Source organism: Osmia lignaria, chromosome 2, assembly GCF_051020975.1.
Source record: "Osmia lignaria lignaria isolate PbOS001 chromosome 2, iyOsmLign1, whole genome shotgun sequence".
Classification (NCBI taxonomy): Eukaryota; Metazoa; Arthropoda; class Insecta; order Hymenoptera; family Megachilidae; genus Osmia; species Osmia lignaria.
The window spans coordinates 7,666,394-7,690,352 of NC_135033.1; the positions used below are offsets into that span (position 1 = coordinate 7,666,394).

At 37.6% G+C, this 23,959-nt stretch overlaps 2 protein-coding genes across 11 annotated transcripts in view; one reads left to right on the forward strand and one right to left on the reverse strand.

Moving 5' to 3' along the window:
- Positions 1 to 23,959, reverse strand: part of fidipidine (coiled-coil domain-containing protein 93) — a 45,088-nt gene that overhangs the window by 14,948 nt on the left and 6,181 nt on the right. The gene's annotated exons all lie outside the window — the stretch shown is intronic.
- Positions 159 to 23,959, forward strand: part of LOC117607113 (proton-coupled amino acid transporter-like protein pathetic) — a 29,216-nt gene continuing 5,415 nt past the window's right edge. Inside the window, exons 1-3 of one of the 10 annotated variants that reach the window (XM_076692366.1) lie at positions 16,638 to 17,049; positions 17,245 to 17,590; positions 18,502 to 18,587. In XM_076692366.1, the coding sequence (XP_076548481.1) occupies positions 17,504 to 17,590; positions 18,502 to 18,587 (173 nt within the window). In that variant the 5' untranslated portion in view covers positions 16,638 to 17,049; positions 17,245 to 17,503. Of the gene's footprint in view, positions 1,046 to 10,648; positions 10,795 to 13,936; positions 14,079 to 16,637; positions 17,050 to 17,096; positions 17,591 to 18,501; positions 18,588 to 20,212; positions 21,095 to 23,959 lie in introns of those variants that run through there. The other 9 variants (XM_076692365.1, XM_076692370.1, XM_034330393.2 and 6 more) reach the window with 9 other exon arrangements.

Here is a 23,959-nt window from a genome sequence, read left to right on the forward strand (position 1 = left end):
GAGATAGAGGTGGTGGAACAGACGTCGACCCTGCCAATAATGGTTGGTGGTGGTGGTTGGCGCGGTCGGTAGAGGTGGTGGCGAACATCGTCCGAGAACCCAGAGAAGTGAGCGTTGACCGTGATCGGAAGGGTGTACAGTGGGGGTTCGAGGTTGTCCCGAGTTTGGTGGGGAGAAAAAGCATAGTCACTGTTCGAGGAGCTTAGCCGTTAGCTCGTCCAGTATTCGTGTCTGTGTGCGTGAATATGAGATTGTGTATGTCACGCGGAAAGGGACGAAGGAGGCAGAGCCGCGAAGAAGAGTGGGAGAAAGAGGCGACGGAACCGCGCGTTCCCGCGGCCTCCCACGTCGCGGCTCGTCATTCCTAGCCGAGTCTCTTCGACGTTCACGACACGACCACGCTTCTCCAGAGACCGGACGACACGATTCCACGTCGTTCTGACGGTACGATCTGCACCCGAAATCGTCCCCTACTATTAGCCTACCCGCTTTTATACTCTCCCCTTCCATCCAGAAACTGAACCTATTCATCTCTCACTCTCTCTCTTTCCCGTCCTCGGTGATCCTTTTAGACCAGCCACATCCCTCGAGCGGCTAAGAGACGCAGGCAAGGAGAAATCGTTGAAGAAAGTTGGTAAAGAAAGGAGCAAGGATCAGTGTTAGCACGACCGTCGACGGAGTCGATTCGGTAATTCGAAACACGCATCGTTGTATTGGATAATAAGAAGGATACTGTGGTACACGCGTTTCTCTTGGGATACATCGATACACAGGGTACGACATAGGAATCGCGTGTGGGTGTATCGAACCGGCAAAAAATCGAATCGGAGTCGATTGATCAAGAAGACATCGATTACCGTTCGTTTTCGATCGACCGAGAAAACGAGCGGGCTCGTTTCGAACGAGAATAAACGCACAGCTTGCCAGAGAGACCTATACGTACTTAACGAGGAATTTGATCGGGGACAGTCGATCGTGAGTTTTAGCGAGGATGTCGCACAAGCTGCAGAACCAAGGAGCGCCGGTTCACGGGGGCAAATTTCAGGTGAGTTTATCGAACGATTTTCTTTTCTTTTTTTTTCTTTCCCTTTCGCGTCGATTTTTACTAGTCGCGATCGTTCCCTCTCGTCGATGTCCAGTGTTACGTAACAATGAACGATTAAAAATTCGTGGCGAACCGGTGACGAAACAGGTTTATTGACGGATTAACGGTTACCTCGTCGATCGGAGTCATCTGATCGCGGGAGAATTAATTAAATCGCGGTCGGAAGTGTGCTTGACCGCGTCGCGTATATAAATAGACCTGAGACATCGCTAAAGAGAAATCAAAATCATTATTAGCGAAACTATTAAGGCATCGTTCGTTGATTTTACAATGAGAAACGTTGTTAGCTGGTATTTATTCAAAAATTAGAATGTAAACTGTCATGGCCGATCGACGAGGAGCGCGAACACGCGGAAACTGATCAAACTAGATCAACAATTGCGAAATGAAATATTTACGAATGGAGCACAGAAGGAATAGGCAAATTCCAAGCGAGTTCAATGGTGGAGTTCAATCGAACACCTTTTTGCGTACCGCTTTCGCGCCTGATTTGCATACATAAAAACACATGGAAGCCATTTACATTCGTGCATGCAGTCGCCACGTGGATTTTTCTTTTTTACCCTGCGTTACCTTCGACGAATTCGTGAACCAAATATCGCAATCGTGATACGTTTCAAGTGTTGACTCAGCGACCAGTCATTTAAACTTGAATTAAGCGTCACGTGGAATTGGTAAAACGAGGTCGCGAAAAATTGTTACAAGTTTTCGACGCTGCTTTGCCGATTCGTTTCACATTTTTCTTCATCGTTTTGCTTCCTTGTCGTACGTGTCTCAGTTACTTTCCATTATTACTCAATCGCGAAACCACGCTGACCAAACTGGTGGACACGAGAGTAGCAATTATTAGAACTCGAACCTGTATCGCCGTCGCGACGCTTGAGCGTCCGTTTCGCAGCCGAAACGAGCTCCGTTTTGCTTCTCTTGGCGGCGTGGGGAATTAAACTTTGGGAATGTAGATATTTCAGTGGATTATAGTCATGAATCATAGCTATAATTTATGGGATTATAGTATTATTGAATGGGATTATACTATTAGAAATCTGTTATTAGAAATTACGCGAGAGCAAAATATTATTATTTGATGTATACCAGCAGAAATATATGGAATTGTGATCAAAATTTGCTAAGTTTCATTTAAATTAAAAAAAAAAAAAACGATGAAACGATATGAGAATACTCTTGTTACGGAGATTATTCCATGGCGATATAAGCGACAGAATCTACCGTGATAAAACATACGTTTATCTGTTATCACGTTTTATCGTCTTATCATCAATGCTGTACGCGTCTCGCTTATGCGATACGCGACGAGTGTAGATATTCTACGAATAATCACAGCACTTCAATGGTTTGTGGGATATAGATAACAACTTGCCTTCGAGATATCCTCGATCGATAGAGTTGACTTGCAAAAGAGTGCAACTGATTGTTGCAGTAACCACCAAGAGTTCTTTCGTTAAATGTTTTAAATAATAAACACGAATTTTATTCCTAAATTTATAGCAGGATCTTTGTCAAGTGAAACATATTGTTCAAAGTCTGCATCTCGATTTTTAAATTTTCTGACATTTACATTACCCCTAAAAGGTTACAGGAGGCTCATCTGTTTTAATAAAATCAAAGGATTTAATAGGAATGCCACAAATCAGTACGAGCTTTGAATAAATATGATGTTACAGGTATTAAAATTCTGTTGAAGTCTGAGATAAAATATTCAGTGACACTTTCGAGATAAAGAATGTATATGTGGAAATATGTAGACATAGGTAAGGGCGTACGAAATGTTATCAAGAATTAAATGATAAAAATATACGTGCAAAGATTTCGGTGTCGCTTGGCAATCGTGTTTACTTTCTAATCTTATAATTTCAGCGTCGCTTTACATTTCTGTTTCGCAGACGTGTTTGAATTCCGCGGCGAAACCTAATATTTGTACGTATCTCGATCCCGCCGCGATCATAAAAGAGCGCGCGTGGTTTTGCGAATCAAAATATTCTTAATTCACTGAATGTTGTAACTTTTTATTTCGTACTTATATAGTATTGAGAATAAAAATTGATTTTATCATTCAATTTCACACTGATTTGTTACGGTTATTAATATTTTAAGATGTAAAGCTAAATCACTGATCTACGAATTTTATTTCTTTTTCTGCAACATTTGTTGCAATTTTTTTTTTTTAATTTTAATTTGAAATGAAACTAACATTATTGTTTTATATTTTTGTAATTCAATGCCAATTAAAAAATTTATCAAAAATAATGGACGTAATTTGCTTTACTGGATGAATTTAACTACTATTACTGAGAATATACTTTCATACATTATTGTCATAATTATCATTTTCTGAAAGTCATTTCCATAGGAAATCAAGAAACCAGTTTCATCTTGCTTTCATAAATCTCATCCCTCCTTTCTGGGAATATTACTCCTGTAGTCGCATCAATAATCCACGTAACTAAAAAAGGAATCGCCTCGTAAAACGTGTTCGTTACCGTAGCAAAATTGATAAATCTACTTGATTTCATCTTCCTCAATCTAGTCTCTCATGTCTGCGAACATTATTACGTTCATTCTTGACACATCCGTTATTCTCAACAAAAAAAAACCGTCTTCCACTAACCAACATAATATCATATTTCCATATCAAATTAACTTATATCATCACCTCTAAATCCAATTTACATTTTTTACACATTATATGCGTGATTTAGCGTTAAAAAATCAACAATAGTATCGAAAGCAGTAGATTAAAATCTGCCCTAATTCTACAAGAAAGGATTCTTTGAATGGCAGACAAGCTTTTTGGAAGATGATGGACCATTTTCATCGGGACGGATTCAGTCGACGATCGAGCAGACGGATTATTCCCGGCAAACGATCTCGTCTGGATATTGTTATCATAACGCAGAGCTCCGTTACGGAATCTTGATACTCGGGTTACATCTATCAACTTAACAGTCAGAAAATTTGTAATTCAGGAAAATTCGAGTCGTTTCATGCGAACCTTGAAAACGGGAATTTCAGTAGTTAGATTACTTAAATTTTACAGCGCCAGATGAAAGAGAGATCTTTGCCATAAGGTGTTTCCGATTTACTATTACGATTACATTTCTTAGTAGAAGATCGTAAAAATCGTGGAAGTTTAAAGTACAGATGTAAAGATTCTGACACGTGTCGCGGTGAACGAACGAGCCTGTCTTTGCTTGCAAGTGACTCCTAGTTTCTATTCTGACCCCGATCGATTATCGACGAACGCGTACTTGGTATTTGCGACTCCCCGAACGTTGACTCTTTCGTTGATGGACAAATTATACGACCGATAAATCCCATCAAGTTCAAGAACGACCGAGTATTCTTTTTTATTAAAGATTTATCAGAATTTCATTTGCAACAATAAGCGAGAAAATCAGGTGTTAGGTCATCATATCTATTTTTGATTTCTCATAGGTAATTAGAAGACTGCAATGATGTAAAAATAATATTTGAAAATTGCAATCTCATGCTAATTCCGTAATTTCTTGCAATGTTTATTTTTCTTTGTTATCAAGCAATTCTAAGAATGAGATGAGCAATTTCTTCAACAAGCTTTTATCTTTGATTATCAAGTGATCATTCGAGATTGCATTGAAATTTTATCTTTTACTTTAATTTAATTTCTGTTTTAAAATAATGTCCGATAACAAATCTTAATATCATTTCTCAAAAATGTTGTTATCGTTAACATCTGTGCATTTGATAATTTTAAATTGACCGGTTTTGTTTGTAAACATCACGTCTCAAATCACTTAACGTTTATCGTAAGAGGTAGGAATCAACAATGAAATCATAAAAGATATAAAAAGACGTGGTAGATACTATATCAGTAGCTGCAGTGTGTTAATAAACTTAATGTATCCTAATTTAAAGTCAATTTCGATCATTCTTTATCAGAACTAATCACGATCAATTGAATCATTTTCATTTTTGTCCAGCCACTTCAGGCAGTTTATAAACTTATCGATGACAGCACAGAATGTGTTGCTGTTATGTGAGCTTTTCCTTGACACCCATATTGCCGCGTTAAAAAGAAATACATATCTATAAATAACCTTCCAAAATTGAAATTCCCCCAAAATATTTGGTAGAGAAAAGGAACCCTAGGTGTAACAGCGGATTATTCAAGTCCCGGGTTGCCAGGACAAAGGGGCCCTGTCGGAAAGGATGATTTCTCCTGCGCCGGGATTTCGGAGAAACCGACATTCGCAAAAGAGCCTTTCAGACTTTCAGTGGGACCCTTTCCACGCTCTCTACGAGTTCCCTCGTTATTCATTCCGTTTCTCCCCTCCGTTTCCTCGTTGCCGTCGCAGAAACTTAAAAGAAACCCGAGGATTCCGAAACCGATGGGGTTCATCGAGACGTCGACCTTTTGTTTCGTAACCAAAACTAGTTTCCCCGTGGTTTGAATTTGGAAACGGGTACAAGTTCGGTCAATTGTTGGCCCGGAACGACGCGTGCCTTCAAGTCTCGCCGACTATGCCATGGTGTACCCTATACGTCATGGAAATTTCCTCGTCGAACACCTTTCCTCTCCCTCCATACCGCTTGGTTTCGCCTTCTTTCTTGCTTCATCCCCCCTTCTCACTTCCTTCCTCCCCTCCTTCTCCCACGGTCCCCTTTCCATGCTATTTCGCCTTCCTAACCTCACCGTCACCGTTCCCCTCCATCCGGGACTCCTTTCGTCCTGGTTCTTTTCGCACTACTTCCGGAGACCGCGATACTTTGACCAACCAACGTTTTCCGCATCTCCCTTCCGTAAACTTAATTACCAGACACCGACAGACGTTTCTGTACACACGCGAAACCGCTTGTTTCCGCTTCAGACGAGGAACGAGCGGTTTCCAGTGTAACGTCCTTGTCTTGGAGACCTTCTTAGCTGGAATTCATCCGCGGTCGAGCTGCACGGTAACTCGTGCAGATAAAAGGGTATTGCGGGAATAATGTTACGTGGATATGGTAGCTGAGTGTACTGTAAAATATGTCCATCAGCTTGATCGTAGTACAGGGTGTTTTAAAAGGAATGGAATTTTCAGATGAGTTTATGGAAAGAACAAGTTATGGTTGACTATTACCTCAGGGATCGCTTGTCCTAGCAATTCGTAGAAGACTCTACCAACTCGTTTTCCTGTACACGTGTCTGATTTTTGCTCGTCGAGGACTCGCCGGGTCGGTGGGAACGGTGAAGCGTAGCCATTTTCGTATTAGCATTCGTGAAGAGAGAATTAACTTAATTGGTGGACCGGATCGTTTGGAAACAAAGGGTTTCGAGTTCAGAACAGTCGTTTAGAATCATTAAGAGGGTTTGCATAACAGAATAGACCGGATTTGAATTCCAATTATCGACTCGTTTAGCTAGAATTTTGAATAATTACCAATTCTAAAATGGTAATTCTTAAAATAAACTTCAGATTTTTAGCTACATTCAATCCTTTCATGGTAACTGAATGAAAACGTAATTTAATAAACCTTGAGTTTATGAAACGAAAGATAAAACGATAGCATTGGAATCCGTCCAAAATGGTAAATGGTTGGTGGTCAGAAATATCTTCACCTAAATTCGAGGAGTTCCCATTGTCTCCCTGGTCATTGTTCAGATAATCTTTGCTCGTAAAAATACGGGTCCTTGAAAAACCATCCCGGATTGAGATCTGTAAATCAATCGTGACGTTAACTACCTTACTTCGACGTACTTTTATTTAGTCACAACATGTATTGTCCATTTACTTCTCGATACTTACACGCTTTAATGGATTAGCGGTTTAAGAGTCGTGGTTGTGTTCAACAAACATTGTGTTTCAGTCATGTTTGAATTCTTTTTGCTTCGGAAAGTGGGTCGAGTACACGTGTACTTTATTTGAAAAATCCAGTTCAATGAAATCTTTTTTTTTTTCTCAATTCTACGTAATGATATTAAATCTTTTTCTATAAAAATTTTATGCGAAAAAAATGTGGTGTATCGACTCTTGGAGCACGTTTTATGTTTATCGTTTCCTGAGCACGACGCTAACTTTGACCATTTGCAGCGTTTGAAACTCGCCTGTTTCTTTACTGAACGAACAATAAGGCGCACATCTGTCGAGACTATGCCTGCTTCTCTTCTATAGCATTCACAGCATGTCACGAGTTCTTGTCTACGGTCATTTAAACGTTCCACGAATGGTTTTTGTCCTTCAAAATGCTCCGAAAGAGCCTCATCCACTTCTTTTTCATTCGGAGCATTGGTGCATATGTTTCTTCTTTGTTAGATATCGTACTTAACATACCTACTATTGTGCGAAAATATCCGGAAAAATCTTTGTAACCAGGTACACAGTTTTACTCTTTGTATATTTTTGTATCGTTTCAACGCGAAGCGGAAGAGGATGGTTCTTTCGGAAGAAAGTTTGCCTTCCGTTGTGAGTCATCGGTGACCCTTGCATTTCACTTGGGGTCATGACCGAGATAGATGTAAATTAAATGTAAATCGTATAAAATTTCAGAGAAACATTTCATTTCGTTTTTTCAAGATTTTTATTTTCTTGAATCTCTACTCCGTGGACCATCTATTAATATTATCATGAATTTCTTCAGATATCAAAAAGTGAAAAAAAATTATGATTTTCAATTCACCGGTCAGCTGTGACCCTTGCGATATCGAATCAGACAAGCGGTTACCGCATCAATACTTGCGTGCTATGGCAAAGTTAGGTAAGCGCCTACATAAATCTTCCACGGCGCCAGATGATTCACCCGACCATGTGCGTGTATACTTGGTATCTAGATGTATAATTTCATTGAAATACGAGGAACTGGATGGACGTTCAATTGGATGTTTCGTCATTGAATGGAAAATTTTGCTAGTTTCTTTAAATAAACTTTGCCGCCATTGATACTTGGTAGTTTTGAAAGAAGAATGAAGAATCTTCAGATATCTTCTCTTATAGATGAAATGAGAATACGTGATTTACGACATTTTATCTATCATTCATAAATGAAACGGATAAATATCATTGTAAAACTGAAAGGAGTAATCTTAATTGCAGTACTCCGAAATTAATAGGTAAATAATAGATAAAATATTATTAATAGGTAAAATAATTATAGGTAAAAATTAGTGAAAAAAATATTTTTAAAAACGATGTCTTGAAAGACGTAGTATGTTTGAAAATACATTGCAGTTTCATAATAAATATATTATCGTGCTCATAAATATTTCTAATTTATTTTGTGTGATAAGGCACGTGTTGCAATATTTTCCTAAAGGTAATAAAAATGCAAGGAAGTCTCGCGAAATACTTTTAACGTAAAATTCCCAAGGTTTAACGTATGTACTTTATCTGTAAGGCGACACTAAAGAAAAAGAGCATAATATTTAACCGTCAAATAATAAGTTGGAGAACCAGTGTCGTCAAATATATATCATCCTTTGATTGCGACTTCCTTTTTTGTATAATTCGTCCCTGAAAAGAAGTTAATTAATGCATCTGCTTGAACAATTAAGTGAAAATGAATAATCATGCACACTTGTAGGCAGTTCTTTCGAGGGTCAAATTACTTATGCATTTTGGCCGACTGAATGCGATGCGTAGGTAATATTCATTTCCAATGAACTTGACAATCGCGTAGGACGAACCGCGTCTCCACGAAAAACCGGAAGTGGGTAAAATAAGAAACTAAATACACTATTGGATACACGCCCGAATAGTAAATTTGGACGACCTTAGTGACGGTATGTGCGTTAACGTATATGCGTTGTTTCAAATGCAAACAATGGTGTGCGTTGTCGGTGAAAACACGGCAATATCCTCTGTGGCAGAGGTTCGCAAACAAATATCATATTCTAACATATTCTATCGTATAAACTTGAAAATTTTCCTATATTATATTTTTGCAAAGGATTTTTAAACAATTTCCTAAAAAGCAACATAAATTTAACGAACAAAAATTATTTCTATAGATAGATTATTCTTTGTAGAAAATTATTCATTATCATAATTGAACAATAGTCAACCGAACAAGTAAGACAGACGACGAAGAAAATGATTAATTATTCATTTATTCGCGTCGTACGAGTATCGTACGCAATTTAAATGTTTTATCATTTAAAATGCAATTTAAGCGGGAATAATTGCAAAAACTCGATACCCTTGCAATTTGACTCGAATTTTTTCACCGTCTTCGTCAGCATTTCGCAATTAAGCATTTTTATTTACTTAGCAAGCTAACGCGTTTTGAAAGCAGGTAAACTTTAACAGAAGGTAATGGTCATCATTTTTTAACGGTGTTAAGTTTTCCTGTGATAAAAGTACCGTGGTAGGATTATCTGTGGGTTGCATCCTGTACGAGAAAAGTTGAGCAACACTGAAACAAAACGCGTCTCTTCTACTGTTCTGCAAAGCGTGGAGGTATATTAACATAACAGTACCGGTACACCCACGTGTCTTGCCGTGTTCGCAAAGGGTGAAATATTGAAAGAGAGTACAAGACAGGGACGGGCATCGGGACAGTCTTTTGAAGTAACAAGCCTCATTGTAATTCAAGCAAACCAGGACGATGACACGACACAAAGTCGGCACATACTGTTTGATCACCTTGATACTTCTGCGACAATATTTACAATACTTATATAAGATTAAAAATGTATGAATAAAATTAAAAATAAAATTAGTAGTTGATTACATCATGAATCGAAATTATATACCAATTATAGATATTAAGGTCTGGAGCACTTCTTTTTATCATTTTTTTTATCAATATCAGGCTGATCGAACAGTCCTGTTGTGTCTTTTGCCTAAAACGGTACATCGCGTCGTAACTCTCTGTTATTTATCGTACAGCTCGCGATGTATTATTTCGAGATACTACCCCGATGCCCATCCCTGAAATAGACTGTTCGATTGGCGACTAGGGAGAGTTCAGCGGTCTCGAAGTATCAGAAGTCACGCGAGCACGTCTGGGCTGTAGCGATGGGAACTCGAGATTACCGTCTTGTAATTTTTCAACCGAGCCCAGACCATGGCTGGAGTCACTTTAACTTCCTCGCCTTATCACAGTCATAGTTAAATATTCAGTACTGGGGATAAAGAAGTACGAAGCGTTGTACAGGGTGTCTTAAAAGAGATGTAATAGATTGCAAATGATATTTTTCAAAATTACTCTACGATTCAGTAGCAAAATCTCCATTAAAAATATTAGCAATAATATCGAATCTATCAAAGTCCATATAATGCAAAATGAAAGGTCTTAAATGAGTGATTGGTTAAGCCATGGAACCCAACTCGGTTTAGCTAATTACAAATGCACGCTCTTGATGCAGTGGCCCCGCTGCATCCCGAAGGCATGATGCAATCGCAGAAACGGCTCGCTTCTGCCGGATTTATCTGGCGATGTAATCGAATTAAAAAGGTCAATGCTAACCAGTTTACGACTTCTGTACGCGTACAGTCGGTGCACGCGATTCAGAAGCAAACGCGACGATAGCGTGAGCTGCATGCGTGTGAGTGCATTAATGCACGCCAACACGTGTACGCGAGGGCTAAACAGATTGGCTATGTAACGAACGACAGAGCATTCGATCGTTCACTCGCGAGTTCACTGGTCTAACTAAGAGAGAAGTTGAAGTCACGCGAACGTGTCTCGAGACCGTCCTGATATCTACGTACCGGGTGGTAAGAAAGTAACGGTTGAATCAAATTGAATAATAACATAAATATTCATCATCTTCTCAACACCCTGTATGCGAAACGATATTTAAATATCATACACGAGAAAAACTGTAAATCTTCGATAACTCGTTAGCTTCTCCTAAACGACTTCCTATTAGATATTCATTAAATTTTCCATTTGATACAAGTTCCACTAACGTTCCAATCTCGCTAGAGATATTAACCCTACGGAATAAGACAGGTTGCTTGGTTTCAGTGAAAGATATTTCACGCATACCTGATTATCAGGCAAAAAAGTCATGCATACGAGACTGATACTAGTTTCAATACGATTTAACGCTTATTTCAAGCGTTTTTAATTCGCCATAAAAACTCGAATCGTACGAGACAACGTTAATCATTACGCCATTTTACGGCTGATCGATCTCAATGTTCGCCAAGGGAAATCACCGATGGAAATCTACGTGTATCTGTGTATCCTTATCTGATAAAATGTTACATTTTATGCAGATAACCGTTGACAGTGTGTTGGTAGTCTCTGTGAGACATTCATCGATACGCAAGTGATCAGTGTTCAGATATAAAGTCCAGATACGATGATTATATTATGCAAACGTTCGAGTAATTGCACATTGATATTATTAGATTGCTGTAGATGAAATGGAAATTTACAAAACTTTTAACCTTCTATAGGCAATCTAGGTCGTTGATAACAAGGGCATTAATTTTTTTATTAAGTAGATACATAATTTTGTAATAATGGAGTGCTTTGAAAATAATTGCTATAGTTAAGTTTTAAATATTGATTGCATTCTGTTTCTGCATTATATGCACATAGTGCGTTATCAATTAGCTGAATAGATAACGATGCACGAATTGCATCATCTGATTAACACAGGTTGTTTTAAATATAGTTTATTAAAAGTTAAGTTTCTACGCAGTCTTCGTTTTTCAGGTGTTTAGATTCTTATTTTAGTAACCAAGCTTTTTGTCGAGTTGTACATAAAATTTACATGTGAAATGTAAAGTTCAACATAAATATTAATAGTTCAACATAAAAATAACTTCTAGAATACGTTCTTTGTGCAGTTAAAACGGTATCGAGATTCATGGCCACAAAATATTTGAAACGTCAATAATTTCATAACGAAGAATTGATTGAATGAAATTAGTAAGAACATTTGTGTAAATCAGATGTTGAACAATTCTATTTTGAAACTTCGAGCTAAATCATTGTTGTCTAAAGAGTCGCTACTATATTAATTGGTGCTCGTCCGAGATCCTGATTGAATTAACACAGAATTGACGGAAGATTTATAGAAGTTGCGACTCTGTTTAGATTAGATAACCGCCTTATTCCATGAAAGATGAAAAGCAAGTGTCATCGTTGATGTACAATGTAAATACTCGAACAACATGTCGTAACAGTATCGTAAACTGTTTTATTCGTATCAGCAAGTTTACGACAACTATTCGCAACATTATGAAAGTGCTTATTGCGTTGACACGATATGTAATTCGTTGAGTCAAAATTTTGTAAAATCAACAACTTACAAAACTTTGTTAAGAAGATTTCAGCAAGAAGTCCAAATATAACTGTATATTAATCGGCGGATGGGGGTGTTTAAACGTAGTTACAATCAGGGGGTTAATCGTCACGGTAACACTCTGTTCAACAATTCTTCCAAATAATCGATTCAATCAATGAAGTCTTTTACGTAAGACTGATCGATTTGTTTTCGTCAAAGTCACTCAATCAAAATGAGAAAGGTCAATGCTATTACGGGAGAACAATGATCGATAGTGAAACTGTGTCAATACATCGTCGACGATAAAATTTTTGTTCTAATTTATTCTGCGACTGGTAAGCAAAATAATTGAATAGATTACCTGAAAATTCTTGAATAAAAAATGAATTCGGTTACGAAAGGGTTAATTCAGGGGCAGAAGCGCGAGGTACATGCATCCCACGCGTGACCTATGATGTCGGGCCCGAGATGAGGATGTGACGTTGCTCTCAGATTTGTTAATTTGTCATTGCGCCGGCACCGGTTGATTCTCGTATTAAAGGACCGCATACGTGCGTGTGTGCCATCAACATTAACAAGAGAGAGAGAGAAAATTCTTTATCCAACCGGTACAATTCAGGGTCCGAATGGCACAAAAGGATGACAGAAAGCAGTAACCTTTGTTCGTGCTCGCAATTTCGTTCAATATAGAACGATCCAGAGAGACGGAAAGAGACGATGATCATTGTGTTTGATCGATGGTACGAGGTTCGTCGTACGAGTTATATTTGGACGCGTTTCTCTGGAACAATTTGTTCGTTGACATTTGAACTTGCTGATATATTGACACTTTACCGACTAGAGCGGCTGCTTTGTTCTGAAAATGAACGTCGAAACAGAAATAAGACGTACACTTCATCCTTGAACGATAGTGGAATGGGTCGGTTATGGTTCAGAACTATGAAACATATGCGAGGGTGACATAATTAAATTTTTCAAATTTCTAGACGAAAGATTTTTAAGAAAATGAGTAAAGCTAAATTAACAAAGATCTAACTCCATCGTCCAAGAATTAGAAAACCAAGTAACCACATTGGAGACGAAGCATTGTCTCCTTAAGCCGCTGCCACGTGGAGTCTTTTACAGCGAAGAATCCACAAATTCACCGAGTGGTAGCGGCTTAAGATGGTGATTTAGGTCAAGGATGAACATTGGAGCGTAAAGAAGAAACTTGAAAAGCCAAGCTTGATTAAAGAATGCTTAGCTTAATAAAAAAATCAAATTTGTAAGCACAAGGAGGAATCATAAAGAAAATACGAAAATATATGAAAGGAAGAAACAAGATATCAGTTCTGACCACAAGCCATGGTTTCTTTGGACAAAACCGCACAGGAGGAAAAGGAAACCTCTAATCGTTCGCCATCCCATAATTTGTACAATTGCGCTATACCAATCTATATATTCATGATACGATGTCCGGAACGTGTATCATTACATTATCAGGACTTTATACGAACGTGTTGTCCGGGTATATTCTAATATTAACGACTGAATGACCGTGGCTGATTAAACTTCAAGGCCTTGGTCGCGTCGGACCCCACGTTTTCATATCTCTCGCTTCATATCAATTCGCCCCCATCTTTTCTCTCCGTTTCTCTGTGGGATGGTCATTAAGCCAACAACACCCTTCTGGATCAACATTTCGATGCTTCCCGTTCACGCGACTCTAACTCCAACGATCTTTCGCTTCCTGCGCCGTAATAAGCTCAACGATTCAGCGTGAGTCTTTATCAAGTCATTAAAATACATTATCTTAATCTGCCGGCTACGCTTCCGTCAACTTAGAGACCGTGGACGTAATGGATGTTTTAATTAGGAGGTAATTCAGATTTGTCGAGTGCACTTGAAACGTTAGATTAGATATTTTTCATTGTTTTCATTTTACGAACGTAACAGTGGGTTTCTCGTTATTGGAAGAATTGTAAAAAGAGTGTAATATTACCAAAATGATTACGACACAGCTTTCGCCGAGGCGCCGAGACTAAAATAACCCCATGGTAACGTGCCAACAGTTCACGAGACTGAAAGGACGTATGCGATCGAAACTATGAATTTCGGTATCGTAATTGATCAATTGATTTTCCTATTGTTTTAATATCTACGATATGTAGTTCGATGGTAAAAGAGTGGAGGAAATAACTAGAGATTTGAACCATGTTAGCGAGGTTCAAAAATAAACGGAACGACGCGCCATTATTGTGGCGCTAACTCGTTGGACATCTACCGAATGCTATTTTTGAAACACAAATACGTTGGTGGAAGAGTATTTTCCTTGGACTTACGAGATCTTGGTTTTAACGTAGGATTTTTCTGTTCTTGTTGATCTTGCACGAATTGCGGTTATATCTTTACTGTATCGCTAATGGAATTATTTGATATTGCTGGGGGCCTTCGAATTAAAAATATTTAAATAATTAGAAAGTCTCATCCCATTTCTACTTCAGCGGAAGAAATTTTCGAACTCACAACATAAATTTCATCTGTCATTTCGAAATCTACATAAATGCGTAGAAAGTTAACAAAATGACAACATATTTATAACTCTGAGTAAAGGCATTACTAAGACTGCTGCAATCTTGAACTTTATCCACTTACAATAATCATAAACCTATACAATTATCATGTAAATTATCCTGCTGCTAAAAACAGTCGATAATGAATACACGAAGACTAAAGAATGAATGCATTTCATAACGTGTTTAGTCTAAGCAGATGCAAATCTACTTTAATATTCTGAGATGTTAATAAAAATTGGAAGCTACTAACAATTAGACGAGTAAATTTATAAGCTGTGACTAATGATTCTCGTCCAACTGAATTCTGATATTTATCGAAAATTTTTGAACGGATTTACTCCCACGTTTCCGGTCGAATGACGTTCGACGTTACTAAAATAATCGAGCCAGTTTAATTTACAAAGTATGCTAAAAAGGCCAACCGAAATACTTGATACACGAACGGAACATGTGTTTTAAATTTTCCATAGTCCCGCTTTTGCTCATTCCATTTTATTACCAAACAAACGAGCGTGCAAGTTATTTTAAAGCGATCCACTTTTGAAAATAGCCCGTTCACGCAACGACCAACAATAAACTTGATTCTTTTATTGAAATTTTATAACAAAATAACATTTTTGAAACGAACCATCGACTGGCGACATTTAATTCAGCTTTTGCAGAATGTAACTGTGGCGAAAATTCTAATTTCGGAGCAGCAGTTCTGTCGAGTGCTTCAGAACCGTGGTATTCTCTGCTCTGGATGAAAATAATCCTATAGGTATTCCAAGCACGGTTGCCTTTCTACTATAGTGCAAATAGTATAGTCAATTATCCTATTTTTCGAAACTTCTATTTATTCCTATAAATGAAATACTGTAGCTGAATTATTGGAAATGGCAATTGCTTTATAAATAAAAAAAATTCCAATGTAGCAATTTCAAACTAAACGATGCTTTGAAGTGAAATAAAACCAAGTCTATGTAATATAAACGATCCCAATCGCTGAAAAATTGACATTACTTATGCTTAAGTGAACGAAATGACTGGCCCTATGGAGCATACTGTTCGTGGACACGGGTAACATTGAGACTATTTGCAGAGTGCCATTTACAATTGTTCCATTTGCTCCAGAAAGATTGGTGCCATTCACGGTTAAACGAACTAAATGACAGTGCGCCTTTATAATGGCTGATATTACTATCATCGTACGAGAAAAATTAGTATAGATACGAGATAACGAAGCTTTTCTTTAGAAGTGGAGGACTTATAGAAACTGTGCCATTCACGTGACATTCATTCGATTCCACGTGTTTCACCACAATGTAACTTGCTTTTAATGATTCTAATTTTAAGTATATGAATTTCATGTGGATAGGAAACATTCTTTTTTATTCATAATCGTGTACCACTTCTCCTTACTTCATTTCGTCGATCAAAGTTGAAAATGGAAACGAGAAATTTTTGAACTCTACACTTCAACGATTCTTGCTGGCCGTGTTCCATTCATGGAAAATCACTATTTCACTCAAACGATCTATAAATAAAAAAATAGAAATAAATAAAAATGAAACGATCCTGAGATATTCCATATTCGTGGTAGGACGACGTTGGAATCAGTGAACGCAGCTGACGCAAAAACCTCCATCTGTCGCATAGTTCAAATAGACTCTAATAAGCTTGGTTAGCTAGTCAGCAGAGACAGGAGGCTCACGTGAGATGTCCACGTCTGTTTGTTCTTCCTATTTTCGTAGCCGTTTGGTATATAAAGAGACCGTCCTCGGGACATTGCCGAAAGATTTGGCAGCGATCCGCGGTTTTCTGCGCGTCGCCACTCGGTGCCGTAGATAGAGCTGCTAGAGGAGACGAGCAACAGCATAGTTTATCCGAAGGAATCGTGGAGGTGTGTTCACTTGCAGAACGTGCCGTCGTTCTGGTTTATCCTCGGTTCGGTCTCTTGGTTCGCGTTCGTCTTCTTGGATTTTAAAAAATTCTCGTCATGTGTTTGCAACTTGTTCAAAGGATTATCGTCGAGCAGAATCCTATACTGTGTAAAATGTGGCTGGATATCGCACGTTTGTGATCGTACATGAGCCTACTTCAAAGGTTACCCACGTGTTCAGAAGGTGCGCGTCTTTGATCAAGTGGTGGCATTCGGATGCCGGAGGCAGGCATTAGGATAACCTCTTGAACCAGTGAGATGCATTTTAATCAAAACAAACAAGGATGATGTGTTCTATCTTTAATTGACAGTGAAAAATAGAAATTATAATTATGCAGAACACAATCATTTAATTTTCTACTTGTGACATTCGATGTGTTAAGGAATTCGTTATTTCAAAATCACTCTTAATCACGACACGTCATCCTTGTTTGCAACAATATATCAGGTTGCCCTAATGCCAGTCGCTCGTTTAGGTGAATAATATTGTGGTTGGTAAGGAACTGGGACAAATCAGACAGAGCGTGTTCGAAACGGTTGAGCTGCTTTTTTGGCGGACGGTGGACATCAGTTGACACCAATGGAAGATAAATAAAACACGTGACTAGTTATTGACAATCCGTACTTTAAGAAAATAGGGCAGAAGGGTGTTAGGTGTTGGAAACAAGGTGATGATCAGACACCGTACATTGAGCAAAAGTTGAACAATGGGGAACACCGACAGTCTACACGAGGTGGAGATGAGCTCCATGTCGACGTTGGAGAATGATCGACCCCACATCATGGTACATATTGTCAGTTTTAGACAAAACAATAATTAATTAAATTTTGTAAAATAATCACTTCATATTTCCTAGGGTCTCGCACTGTGATTTTTTAAATTTCTATTTTTTTGAATTATTTTTACTTTAATAAATGTAGAAGCATTAAAAAATTCATCAACTTGATCATATCACAGTTTACCTTTAATATCTTTCACAAGAAAGTGGAACAATATTAAACAACTGCATTGCAACACTTTACTTCAATGCATTTAGTTGCATTCCAAGTTTTTCTTCCCGTTCAATCTCGAATGTATAGACTAAAATACGTGTTTTTGATAGAAAGGTATAATACCGTTGAATGATAAAAATCGAGCAACAGAAGCTGTTTTTGTTCACTAGACTGTTACGAAACAGGAGCATTCACAGGTGGAACAGGTTGTAGACCATCTGGCTTCACACAGGTGCCAGTGAACATGAAAGTATAAAAGTTCGAGACAATCTAATGCATTGTTATTGAAAGAATATTTAATTTAGTACCTCTAAATAAGAATGATGTACTGAAATGAATTAAAAGTGAATCGGTATCAAGGTCCAATGGTCAACTCGGTTACAGCAATGTTTCCTTGATGTAACCTCGCTACAATCAAGGCTAACATAGCATCAACATTAATGTGTAAAAAAGGATGAACATTCCGTATATACGGTTTCTGTTCTGAAAGAAGCGATCAACGCTAACTTGTATACGTTTGCAACAAAATTCTCGATTATTACCTGGTCATGCAACTTTGAGAAGTCGTAGCTTGTAACATTAACGTGTACCATCTGTTCTTTTATAAGGTATCAGGGAAGCTTATTCAACAGAGTTACATATGTTCAAGCGATAACTGTGATCAATTTATGCGAAAGAATCGTTGATTAATTAAGAATATTTTCTGTTTCAGAGAACGCCAATGCGCCCAATGATAGCGGAATACGACCCCAAGAAGCACGGCGTGAAAACAGAACTGTCAGACATGGTTCTTGTCAAGTAAGTGAGAATCTTGGTTTATGAAACCGACGCGAACGAACGGTTCAACGATAGTCGAGCAAATTCACTATCTGCTACCACGACCAATCATCACCATTGCTTTATTGCCAAACTCAATTGCTCCGTGCTCAAGCAAACGTGAGTGACAACCCGAGGATCATATATTGTGCATTTTATCGTATATATGTGTATTCTCTCATTCTGTGCTCTGTTACTATTTTACATAGCCTAAATACATACATATATTCATTCATATATATGTTTAGATGTATGTATATTTTGTATTGATCGTTTCATTTCACAATTTCAATTCATGCATACCGCCTTATCGCTGATGTAGAATTCGTAGTATACCTGGCACCTGGGATGCTTAATGATTGACCGCTAATGACGATTTTATTGTCGCTGGTTTGTAGAGAAATGGGCTTTCATTTTTTTATTCACTGTATCATATTTTTTTTTGCTTTTATTTTCCTTAATTTCATAACCCATTTGTGTTAACGAAACCGAATTTTTCTTTTCTTCCTTTATTAAGAACTATCGAGTTCTTGCGGATAAAATTCGATTATAAGAGCTTCTATAGCTGATTTGAAAAATTGATGTAGTTTTATTTATTAATAAAATAAGGATTATATTGATTTACCAGCTCTGATTGAAATCCGTAAAGAAGTCTGATTTAATAACTAATGAAAATTTTATTCGGTTTTTGATATGTAACTTACGGTAGTACTTTAATATTTTATCAGTAAGTATAGCCTGTTAATAAATCTGTAATGTCAAAAAATAAATGCTTTAACCTCATCATTGTCAGCAATAATTTACTCGATTTTCACTGTACGACAGCAATCATTTCCCTTGTTTTTGCACCATCACAAGTAGAGCAATAGAAAAAAAATGAGAGGATACAGTATACGTAAATGATGCACAAAGGAGCCGATTTCCTGCACAAACGAGCGATTCTACTGATCGTCGATTCAGTGGCAAAATAACAAAATTTTTAGATTTTTCGCGTATAAGATGGAGTGTCTCCTTGCTGCACCTCTAAAAAAACAAATTTCTATTTTGATGGATTCATTATATTTTTCCCCATAATTTCTTCATTAGGGCCTAAAATTATCTCATATCTAATCCCTCAATAATTTAATAATTTCAAATGATTTTTTTTTTAATACAAATAAATTTCTCTAGATGAGGAAACGCAACAACTAATATCCACATTCTAGCATTTTTTCTCGAACATTACACTGCTCTTGGATAACACTCGTTCTAATCGTCGTAAGCGTAATTGCTCGATAATTTCGTGCTGGAAATAATTGACTGGCAAGGTCGGAGTCACGATAAAGCGTTTCGTGGCGAAAAAAACGATTTCCTATTGCTTTTGCGCAACAATAAATTAGCATTCGATCGAGAAATCGGATAATTACACAGTTCGATCGATCTCGAATCGAGGGAGGAGGTGCAGAAAGGAGAGAATCCTCGCGGCGGTTTTCTTCGTCATTGACTAAGGATGATCCGTAAATCGAGGCGATGCGGTGTGCAAGCGAGAAACTATTTGTTCCTATGAAGGATTATATAAAGATGAAATCTGTCTTTACTATATAATATGTGCATTTATATGATTCCAGACTTGCGTATAAACACTGCGGGCGTAGATTCGGGCTCTATGAAAAGTGCTCTGCGAGTAACGTGTGAAAGTGACAAAAAACAATTATATGTGTAATAAACAAAAAAGTATGAAACAAAACGAAAAAAAACATCAAAATATAAAGAACACGGTACCGTTTTAGAAAGAAAACGGCACGGTCTATTTGATGGACGATCGCGGGTTCAATAACGGTTTGAAACGGTTACATTGTACATTTGCTATAGCGACGTCGCTCAACGAACAACGGGATTAAAAAAAAAAATAATAATAATAAAAAGAAATATTTAAAATTGAAGCCTCGCGACCGAGCGACCGGACGAACCGCGACGCAAACATCGGACGGACGGTCTAAAAGAGAATATATAAATGAAACGAAAGAAAACGAAAAAGAGAGACGAGGATTTTTTGGACGTCGTGTGACCTCGCTCTCGAAATTATTTAAAAACAAAAAAAAAAAAATAATAAAAATATGAGTTTGAGAAACACAATTGGCATATTGAATAAACGTACGTTTAAACGAAAAAAAATATATAAAACGAAACGGAAAAAAAAAAAATTGATAGATGCTTGGCGAGAAGTGCAAAATGTCGGAAAGCAAAGAAGGCTTGTTAGTCGTCGTACTGCGTCGTGGCGCTGGACGTCGCGGTGATGCAGTGCGGTGGTTGCAGCTGACTCTCTAAGCCTGATCGCGACGCGTGAACTCTTGTCACGTGTAACGTGACACACACAGACCTACTACTATTACTACTACTACCTACTAGTACTACTACTACTACTGCTACTACTACTATATTTCGAAGCTTTCTCGACTATTAAGAAAGCTTCGCACGACTAAAGGAGAGAAACTACCGCACCTGAATGGGTACCTATATGCCTACACACCTACCTATTTTACAATTCTATTACACTTATACCGTGCCTCGTAGTCGCTACATATTATACATATACACAACCTGATCGAGTGAACAGACGTCGATACGAATTTTGAAAACGATACGAAACCTTCGAACGACCGATTGTCCATCTTTTTTTCGAAAAGTTTCTCCGTCCGCTTCCGAGTATTGCCGTGAATGCTACAAAAGGCTTGTTCTTCAAATTGTTCTCGTTTCAAATAGAGAAAAGTGCATGGTATTAGAACCCGGCTATCAATTTTCTGAAATTTATCTGAAGTATCTAGATGAATTTGAAATGATTCTTGCGAAAGCATTGCAGTATTGCTCATTGCTATTGTTACCACTATTCACGTGATCCACAAGAAAAAAATTAATAAAAATCTTCACTTTACGAGCGGGATTATAAACGTCAGAATTCACCGTTTAACTAGAAATTTACCGACGTTGTAAATTAAATTCTTTGGCACGTATTTACTGAATCTGCAAATTTCCTGAAATTCCAAATATTCAGACTCATATATTATGCCATCTTTAGATGTTCAAAGTTCCTTTGAACATTTTTATGCATTGTAATTTTTAACTAACACCTTGTCGAGACAACTGGACCAGCTGTCAAAATTATGAACAGTTCAGGGAAGTTTGTGGAGAATTTTGCCAGAAATCGTTGTCGGAAGTGCTAATTCTAGAATGAAACTTTGCTCGGTCAGACAAAAGTCAGACCGGATCCCTTGCCAAAATATCTGGTATGCACTTTTTTCCATGAACGAGAAACGAAATGAAGCAACGAGCATTATTTATGCACGCGAAACGGAAATCGTCGCGAATATATCCGTAATCGTCGAATCGTAGAATCAACGACCCGAAAATAAAAGAAAGAAAACGCCACGTCAGTGAATGATTAATCGAAATTTTATCGATTTCCTCGATTGTTCCCTCGATGAACTTCTATAAACGGACGGAAAGTTTGGGCGACAGGGAGGAAATCGAAGAAGCGTTTGCTGGTAGAAATTGCTCGAACGAATTAATCGAACGATGAAATTGTTCTCATTGACCAATTAAATCCATCGATGTACTCATTTTTTTTCCTCTTAAGAAGTTTAATTGATCGAATTGCGTTCCACGTTCCTTGGAATGCGCGGGTCGAATGATTTAGCGCAGAAGCCAGACAGTAATGCCCTTTTTCATTTAATAAAAGTGCAGTCTACGTATTTTCTCGGAACGATATTCTCTATTAATTCGTAAAGAAATATTCTACGTATAATTGTTTAAGAGATGCAACCGTCAAACTATAATTAAACTGAATTTCAAATAAAAGAAAACGAGTGCTTCAGTTTCTTATGGCTTTCGAGAAAGGAGATTACTTGCTGGTGTGTTTAAAAATGAAGTTGACCGCAATGGATCACGCTTGCAGCCACATAGAAACGCATAGCGTGAAATAAAGAGCAGTTAGTCGATACCACACGAGAGCACGTACAGCTAAAAACCATTTCAGCCGCGAGATCTCACTGCTAGCTCCATTTCCTCTGCTCTAGAATTAACCCTTTGAACCCTAACAATTTTTATTTCCTTTCGCGATATTATAGTTTGTGGCAATAATAAAAAAGTCATTTTATAGTATACTGATAATAAAATTTTAATATTGCACAAAGGGTTAATGCTAGGGATGTGCGGGTTCCCGAAGTTCGAGTCGATCTCGAAATCTCGAGTACCCGTATACCTCTAGTTAATGCGTATCCAGCTTTCGCCTGTTTAGGAACGCGCAGATCTCGCTGTGAAATCATGTTCTTATCGTACATCAAGCTCATTCAATGCGATCTTTAATTCATAAGCACATGTTCCACGGTGTAGTCGGATCCATTTCTATTTCGCAATCTGTTGGCGATTTTCAATGAAATATTTTGGAAATATTGCTCATACTTGATAAAGTTGAATTTTAAATTAGAATCAAATGCATCGCATCAATCATCGACGTGTTGAAAGTAATAAAGCGAAAGTCTTATTCAAGTGATAGGCAAGGTGTTAACAAATGAATCTCATTTATAGACGACAGATATAAATATCATTGGCTTCACATACGAACGGAATTACTAGTATTCCGTGTTCTCATTGTGAAATTTCAACGCTTCCGTTAAATTCGCGTCAAAAATATCAACAGCTCTTAAGTAACAGGTGAATATTAACGTGTATTTTCGTATTTCATGACATCGAGTGTCTGCGAATAAATTTATAATAGTAACAGTCAAAAGGAAAATTTGCATACAAACGATTTCTATGTCGGTCATTAAAAAATTTTAACAATTATTCTAAGAACTGATGCATCAAATTCTACTGACGGTTCTTTTGTTTTCCTGTCAATATATTATTTAAACAAAGCTATTTTAATTGTCAACATACGGCCCATTATATTCAAGTTTATTATCTTTTTTAAAGTGATGCATAATATAACTGTTGCAAGGACTTAAGAGATGATGTCAAGTGCATGTTAAGTGCCACTATTATACATTAGTTCCATTGTTCGCTAACACTCTAAATATAAGAATAAAAAGAGCGAGAAGTTTCCACAAAACCTAATTATCCAAGTATGAGTCAGATATGAGTCAACAAATAAAATGCAAGCTGACATAACAAATGAAAATATCCGACTACGCCGTTTTGGAAGCTTTTAAAGATTATTTAAAAAAAAAAAAAGAAAAGAAAAATGAAAATGTGTGTACGACACTTCGATCCTCTCTGTTTCCCAATGTCCGTCATCCTCCTGCGTGGCGTGCACGCGTTGCGAGTAAAGGTAGCGTCACACACGTCACTCTCTTTTTCCCCGCCATGACCGTTCGGTA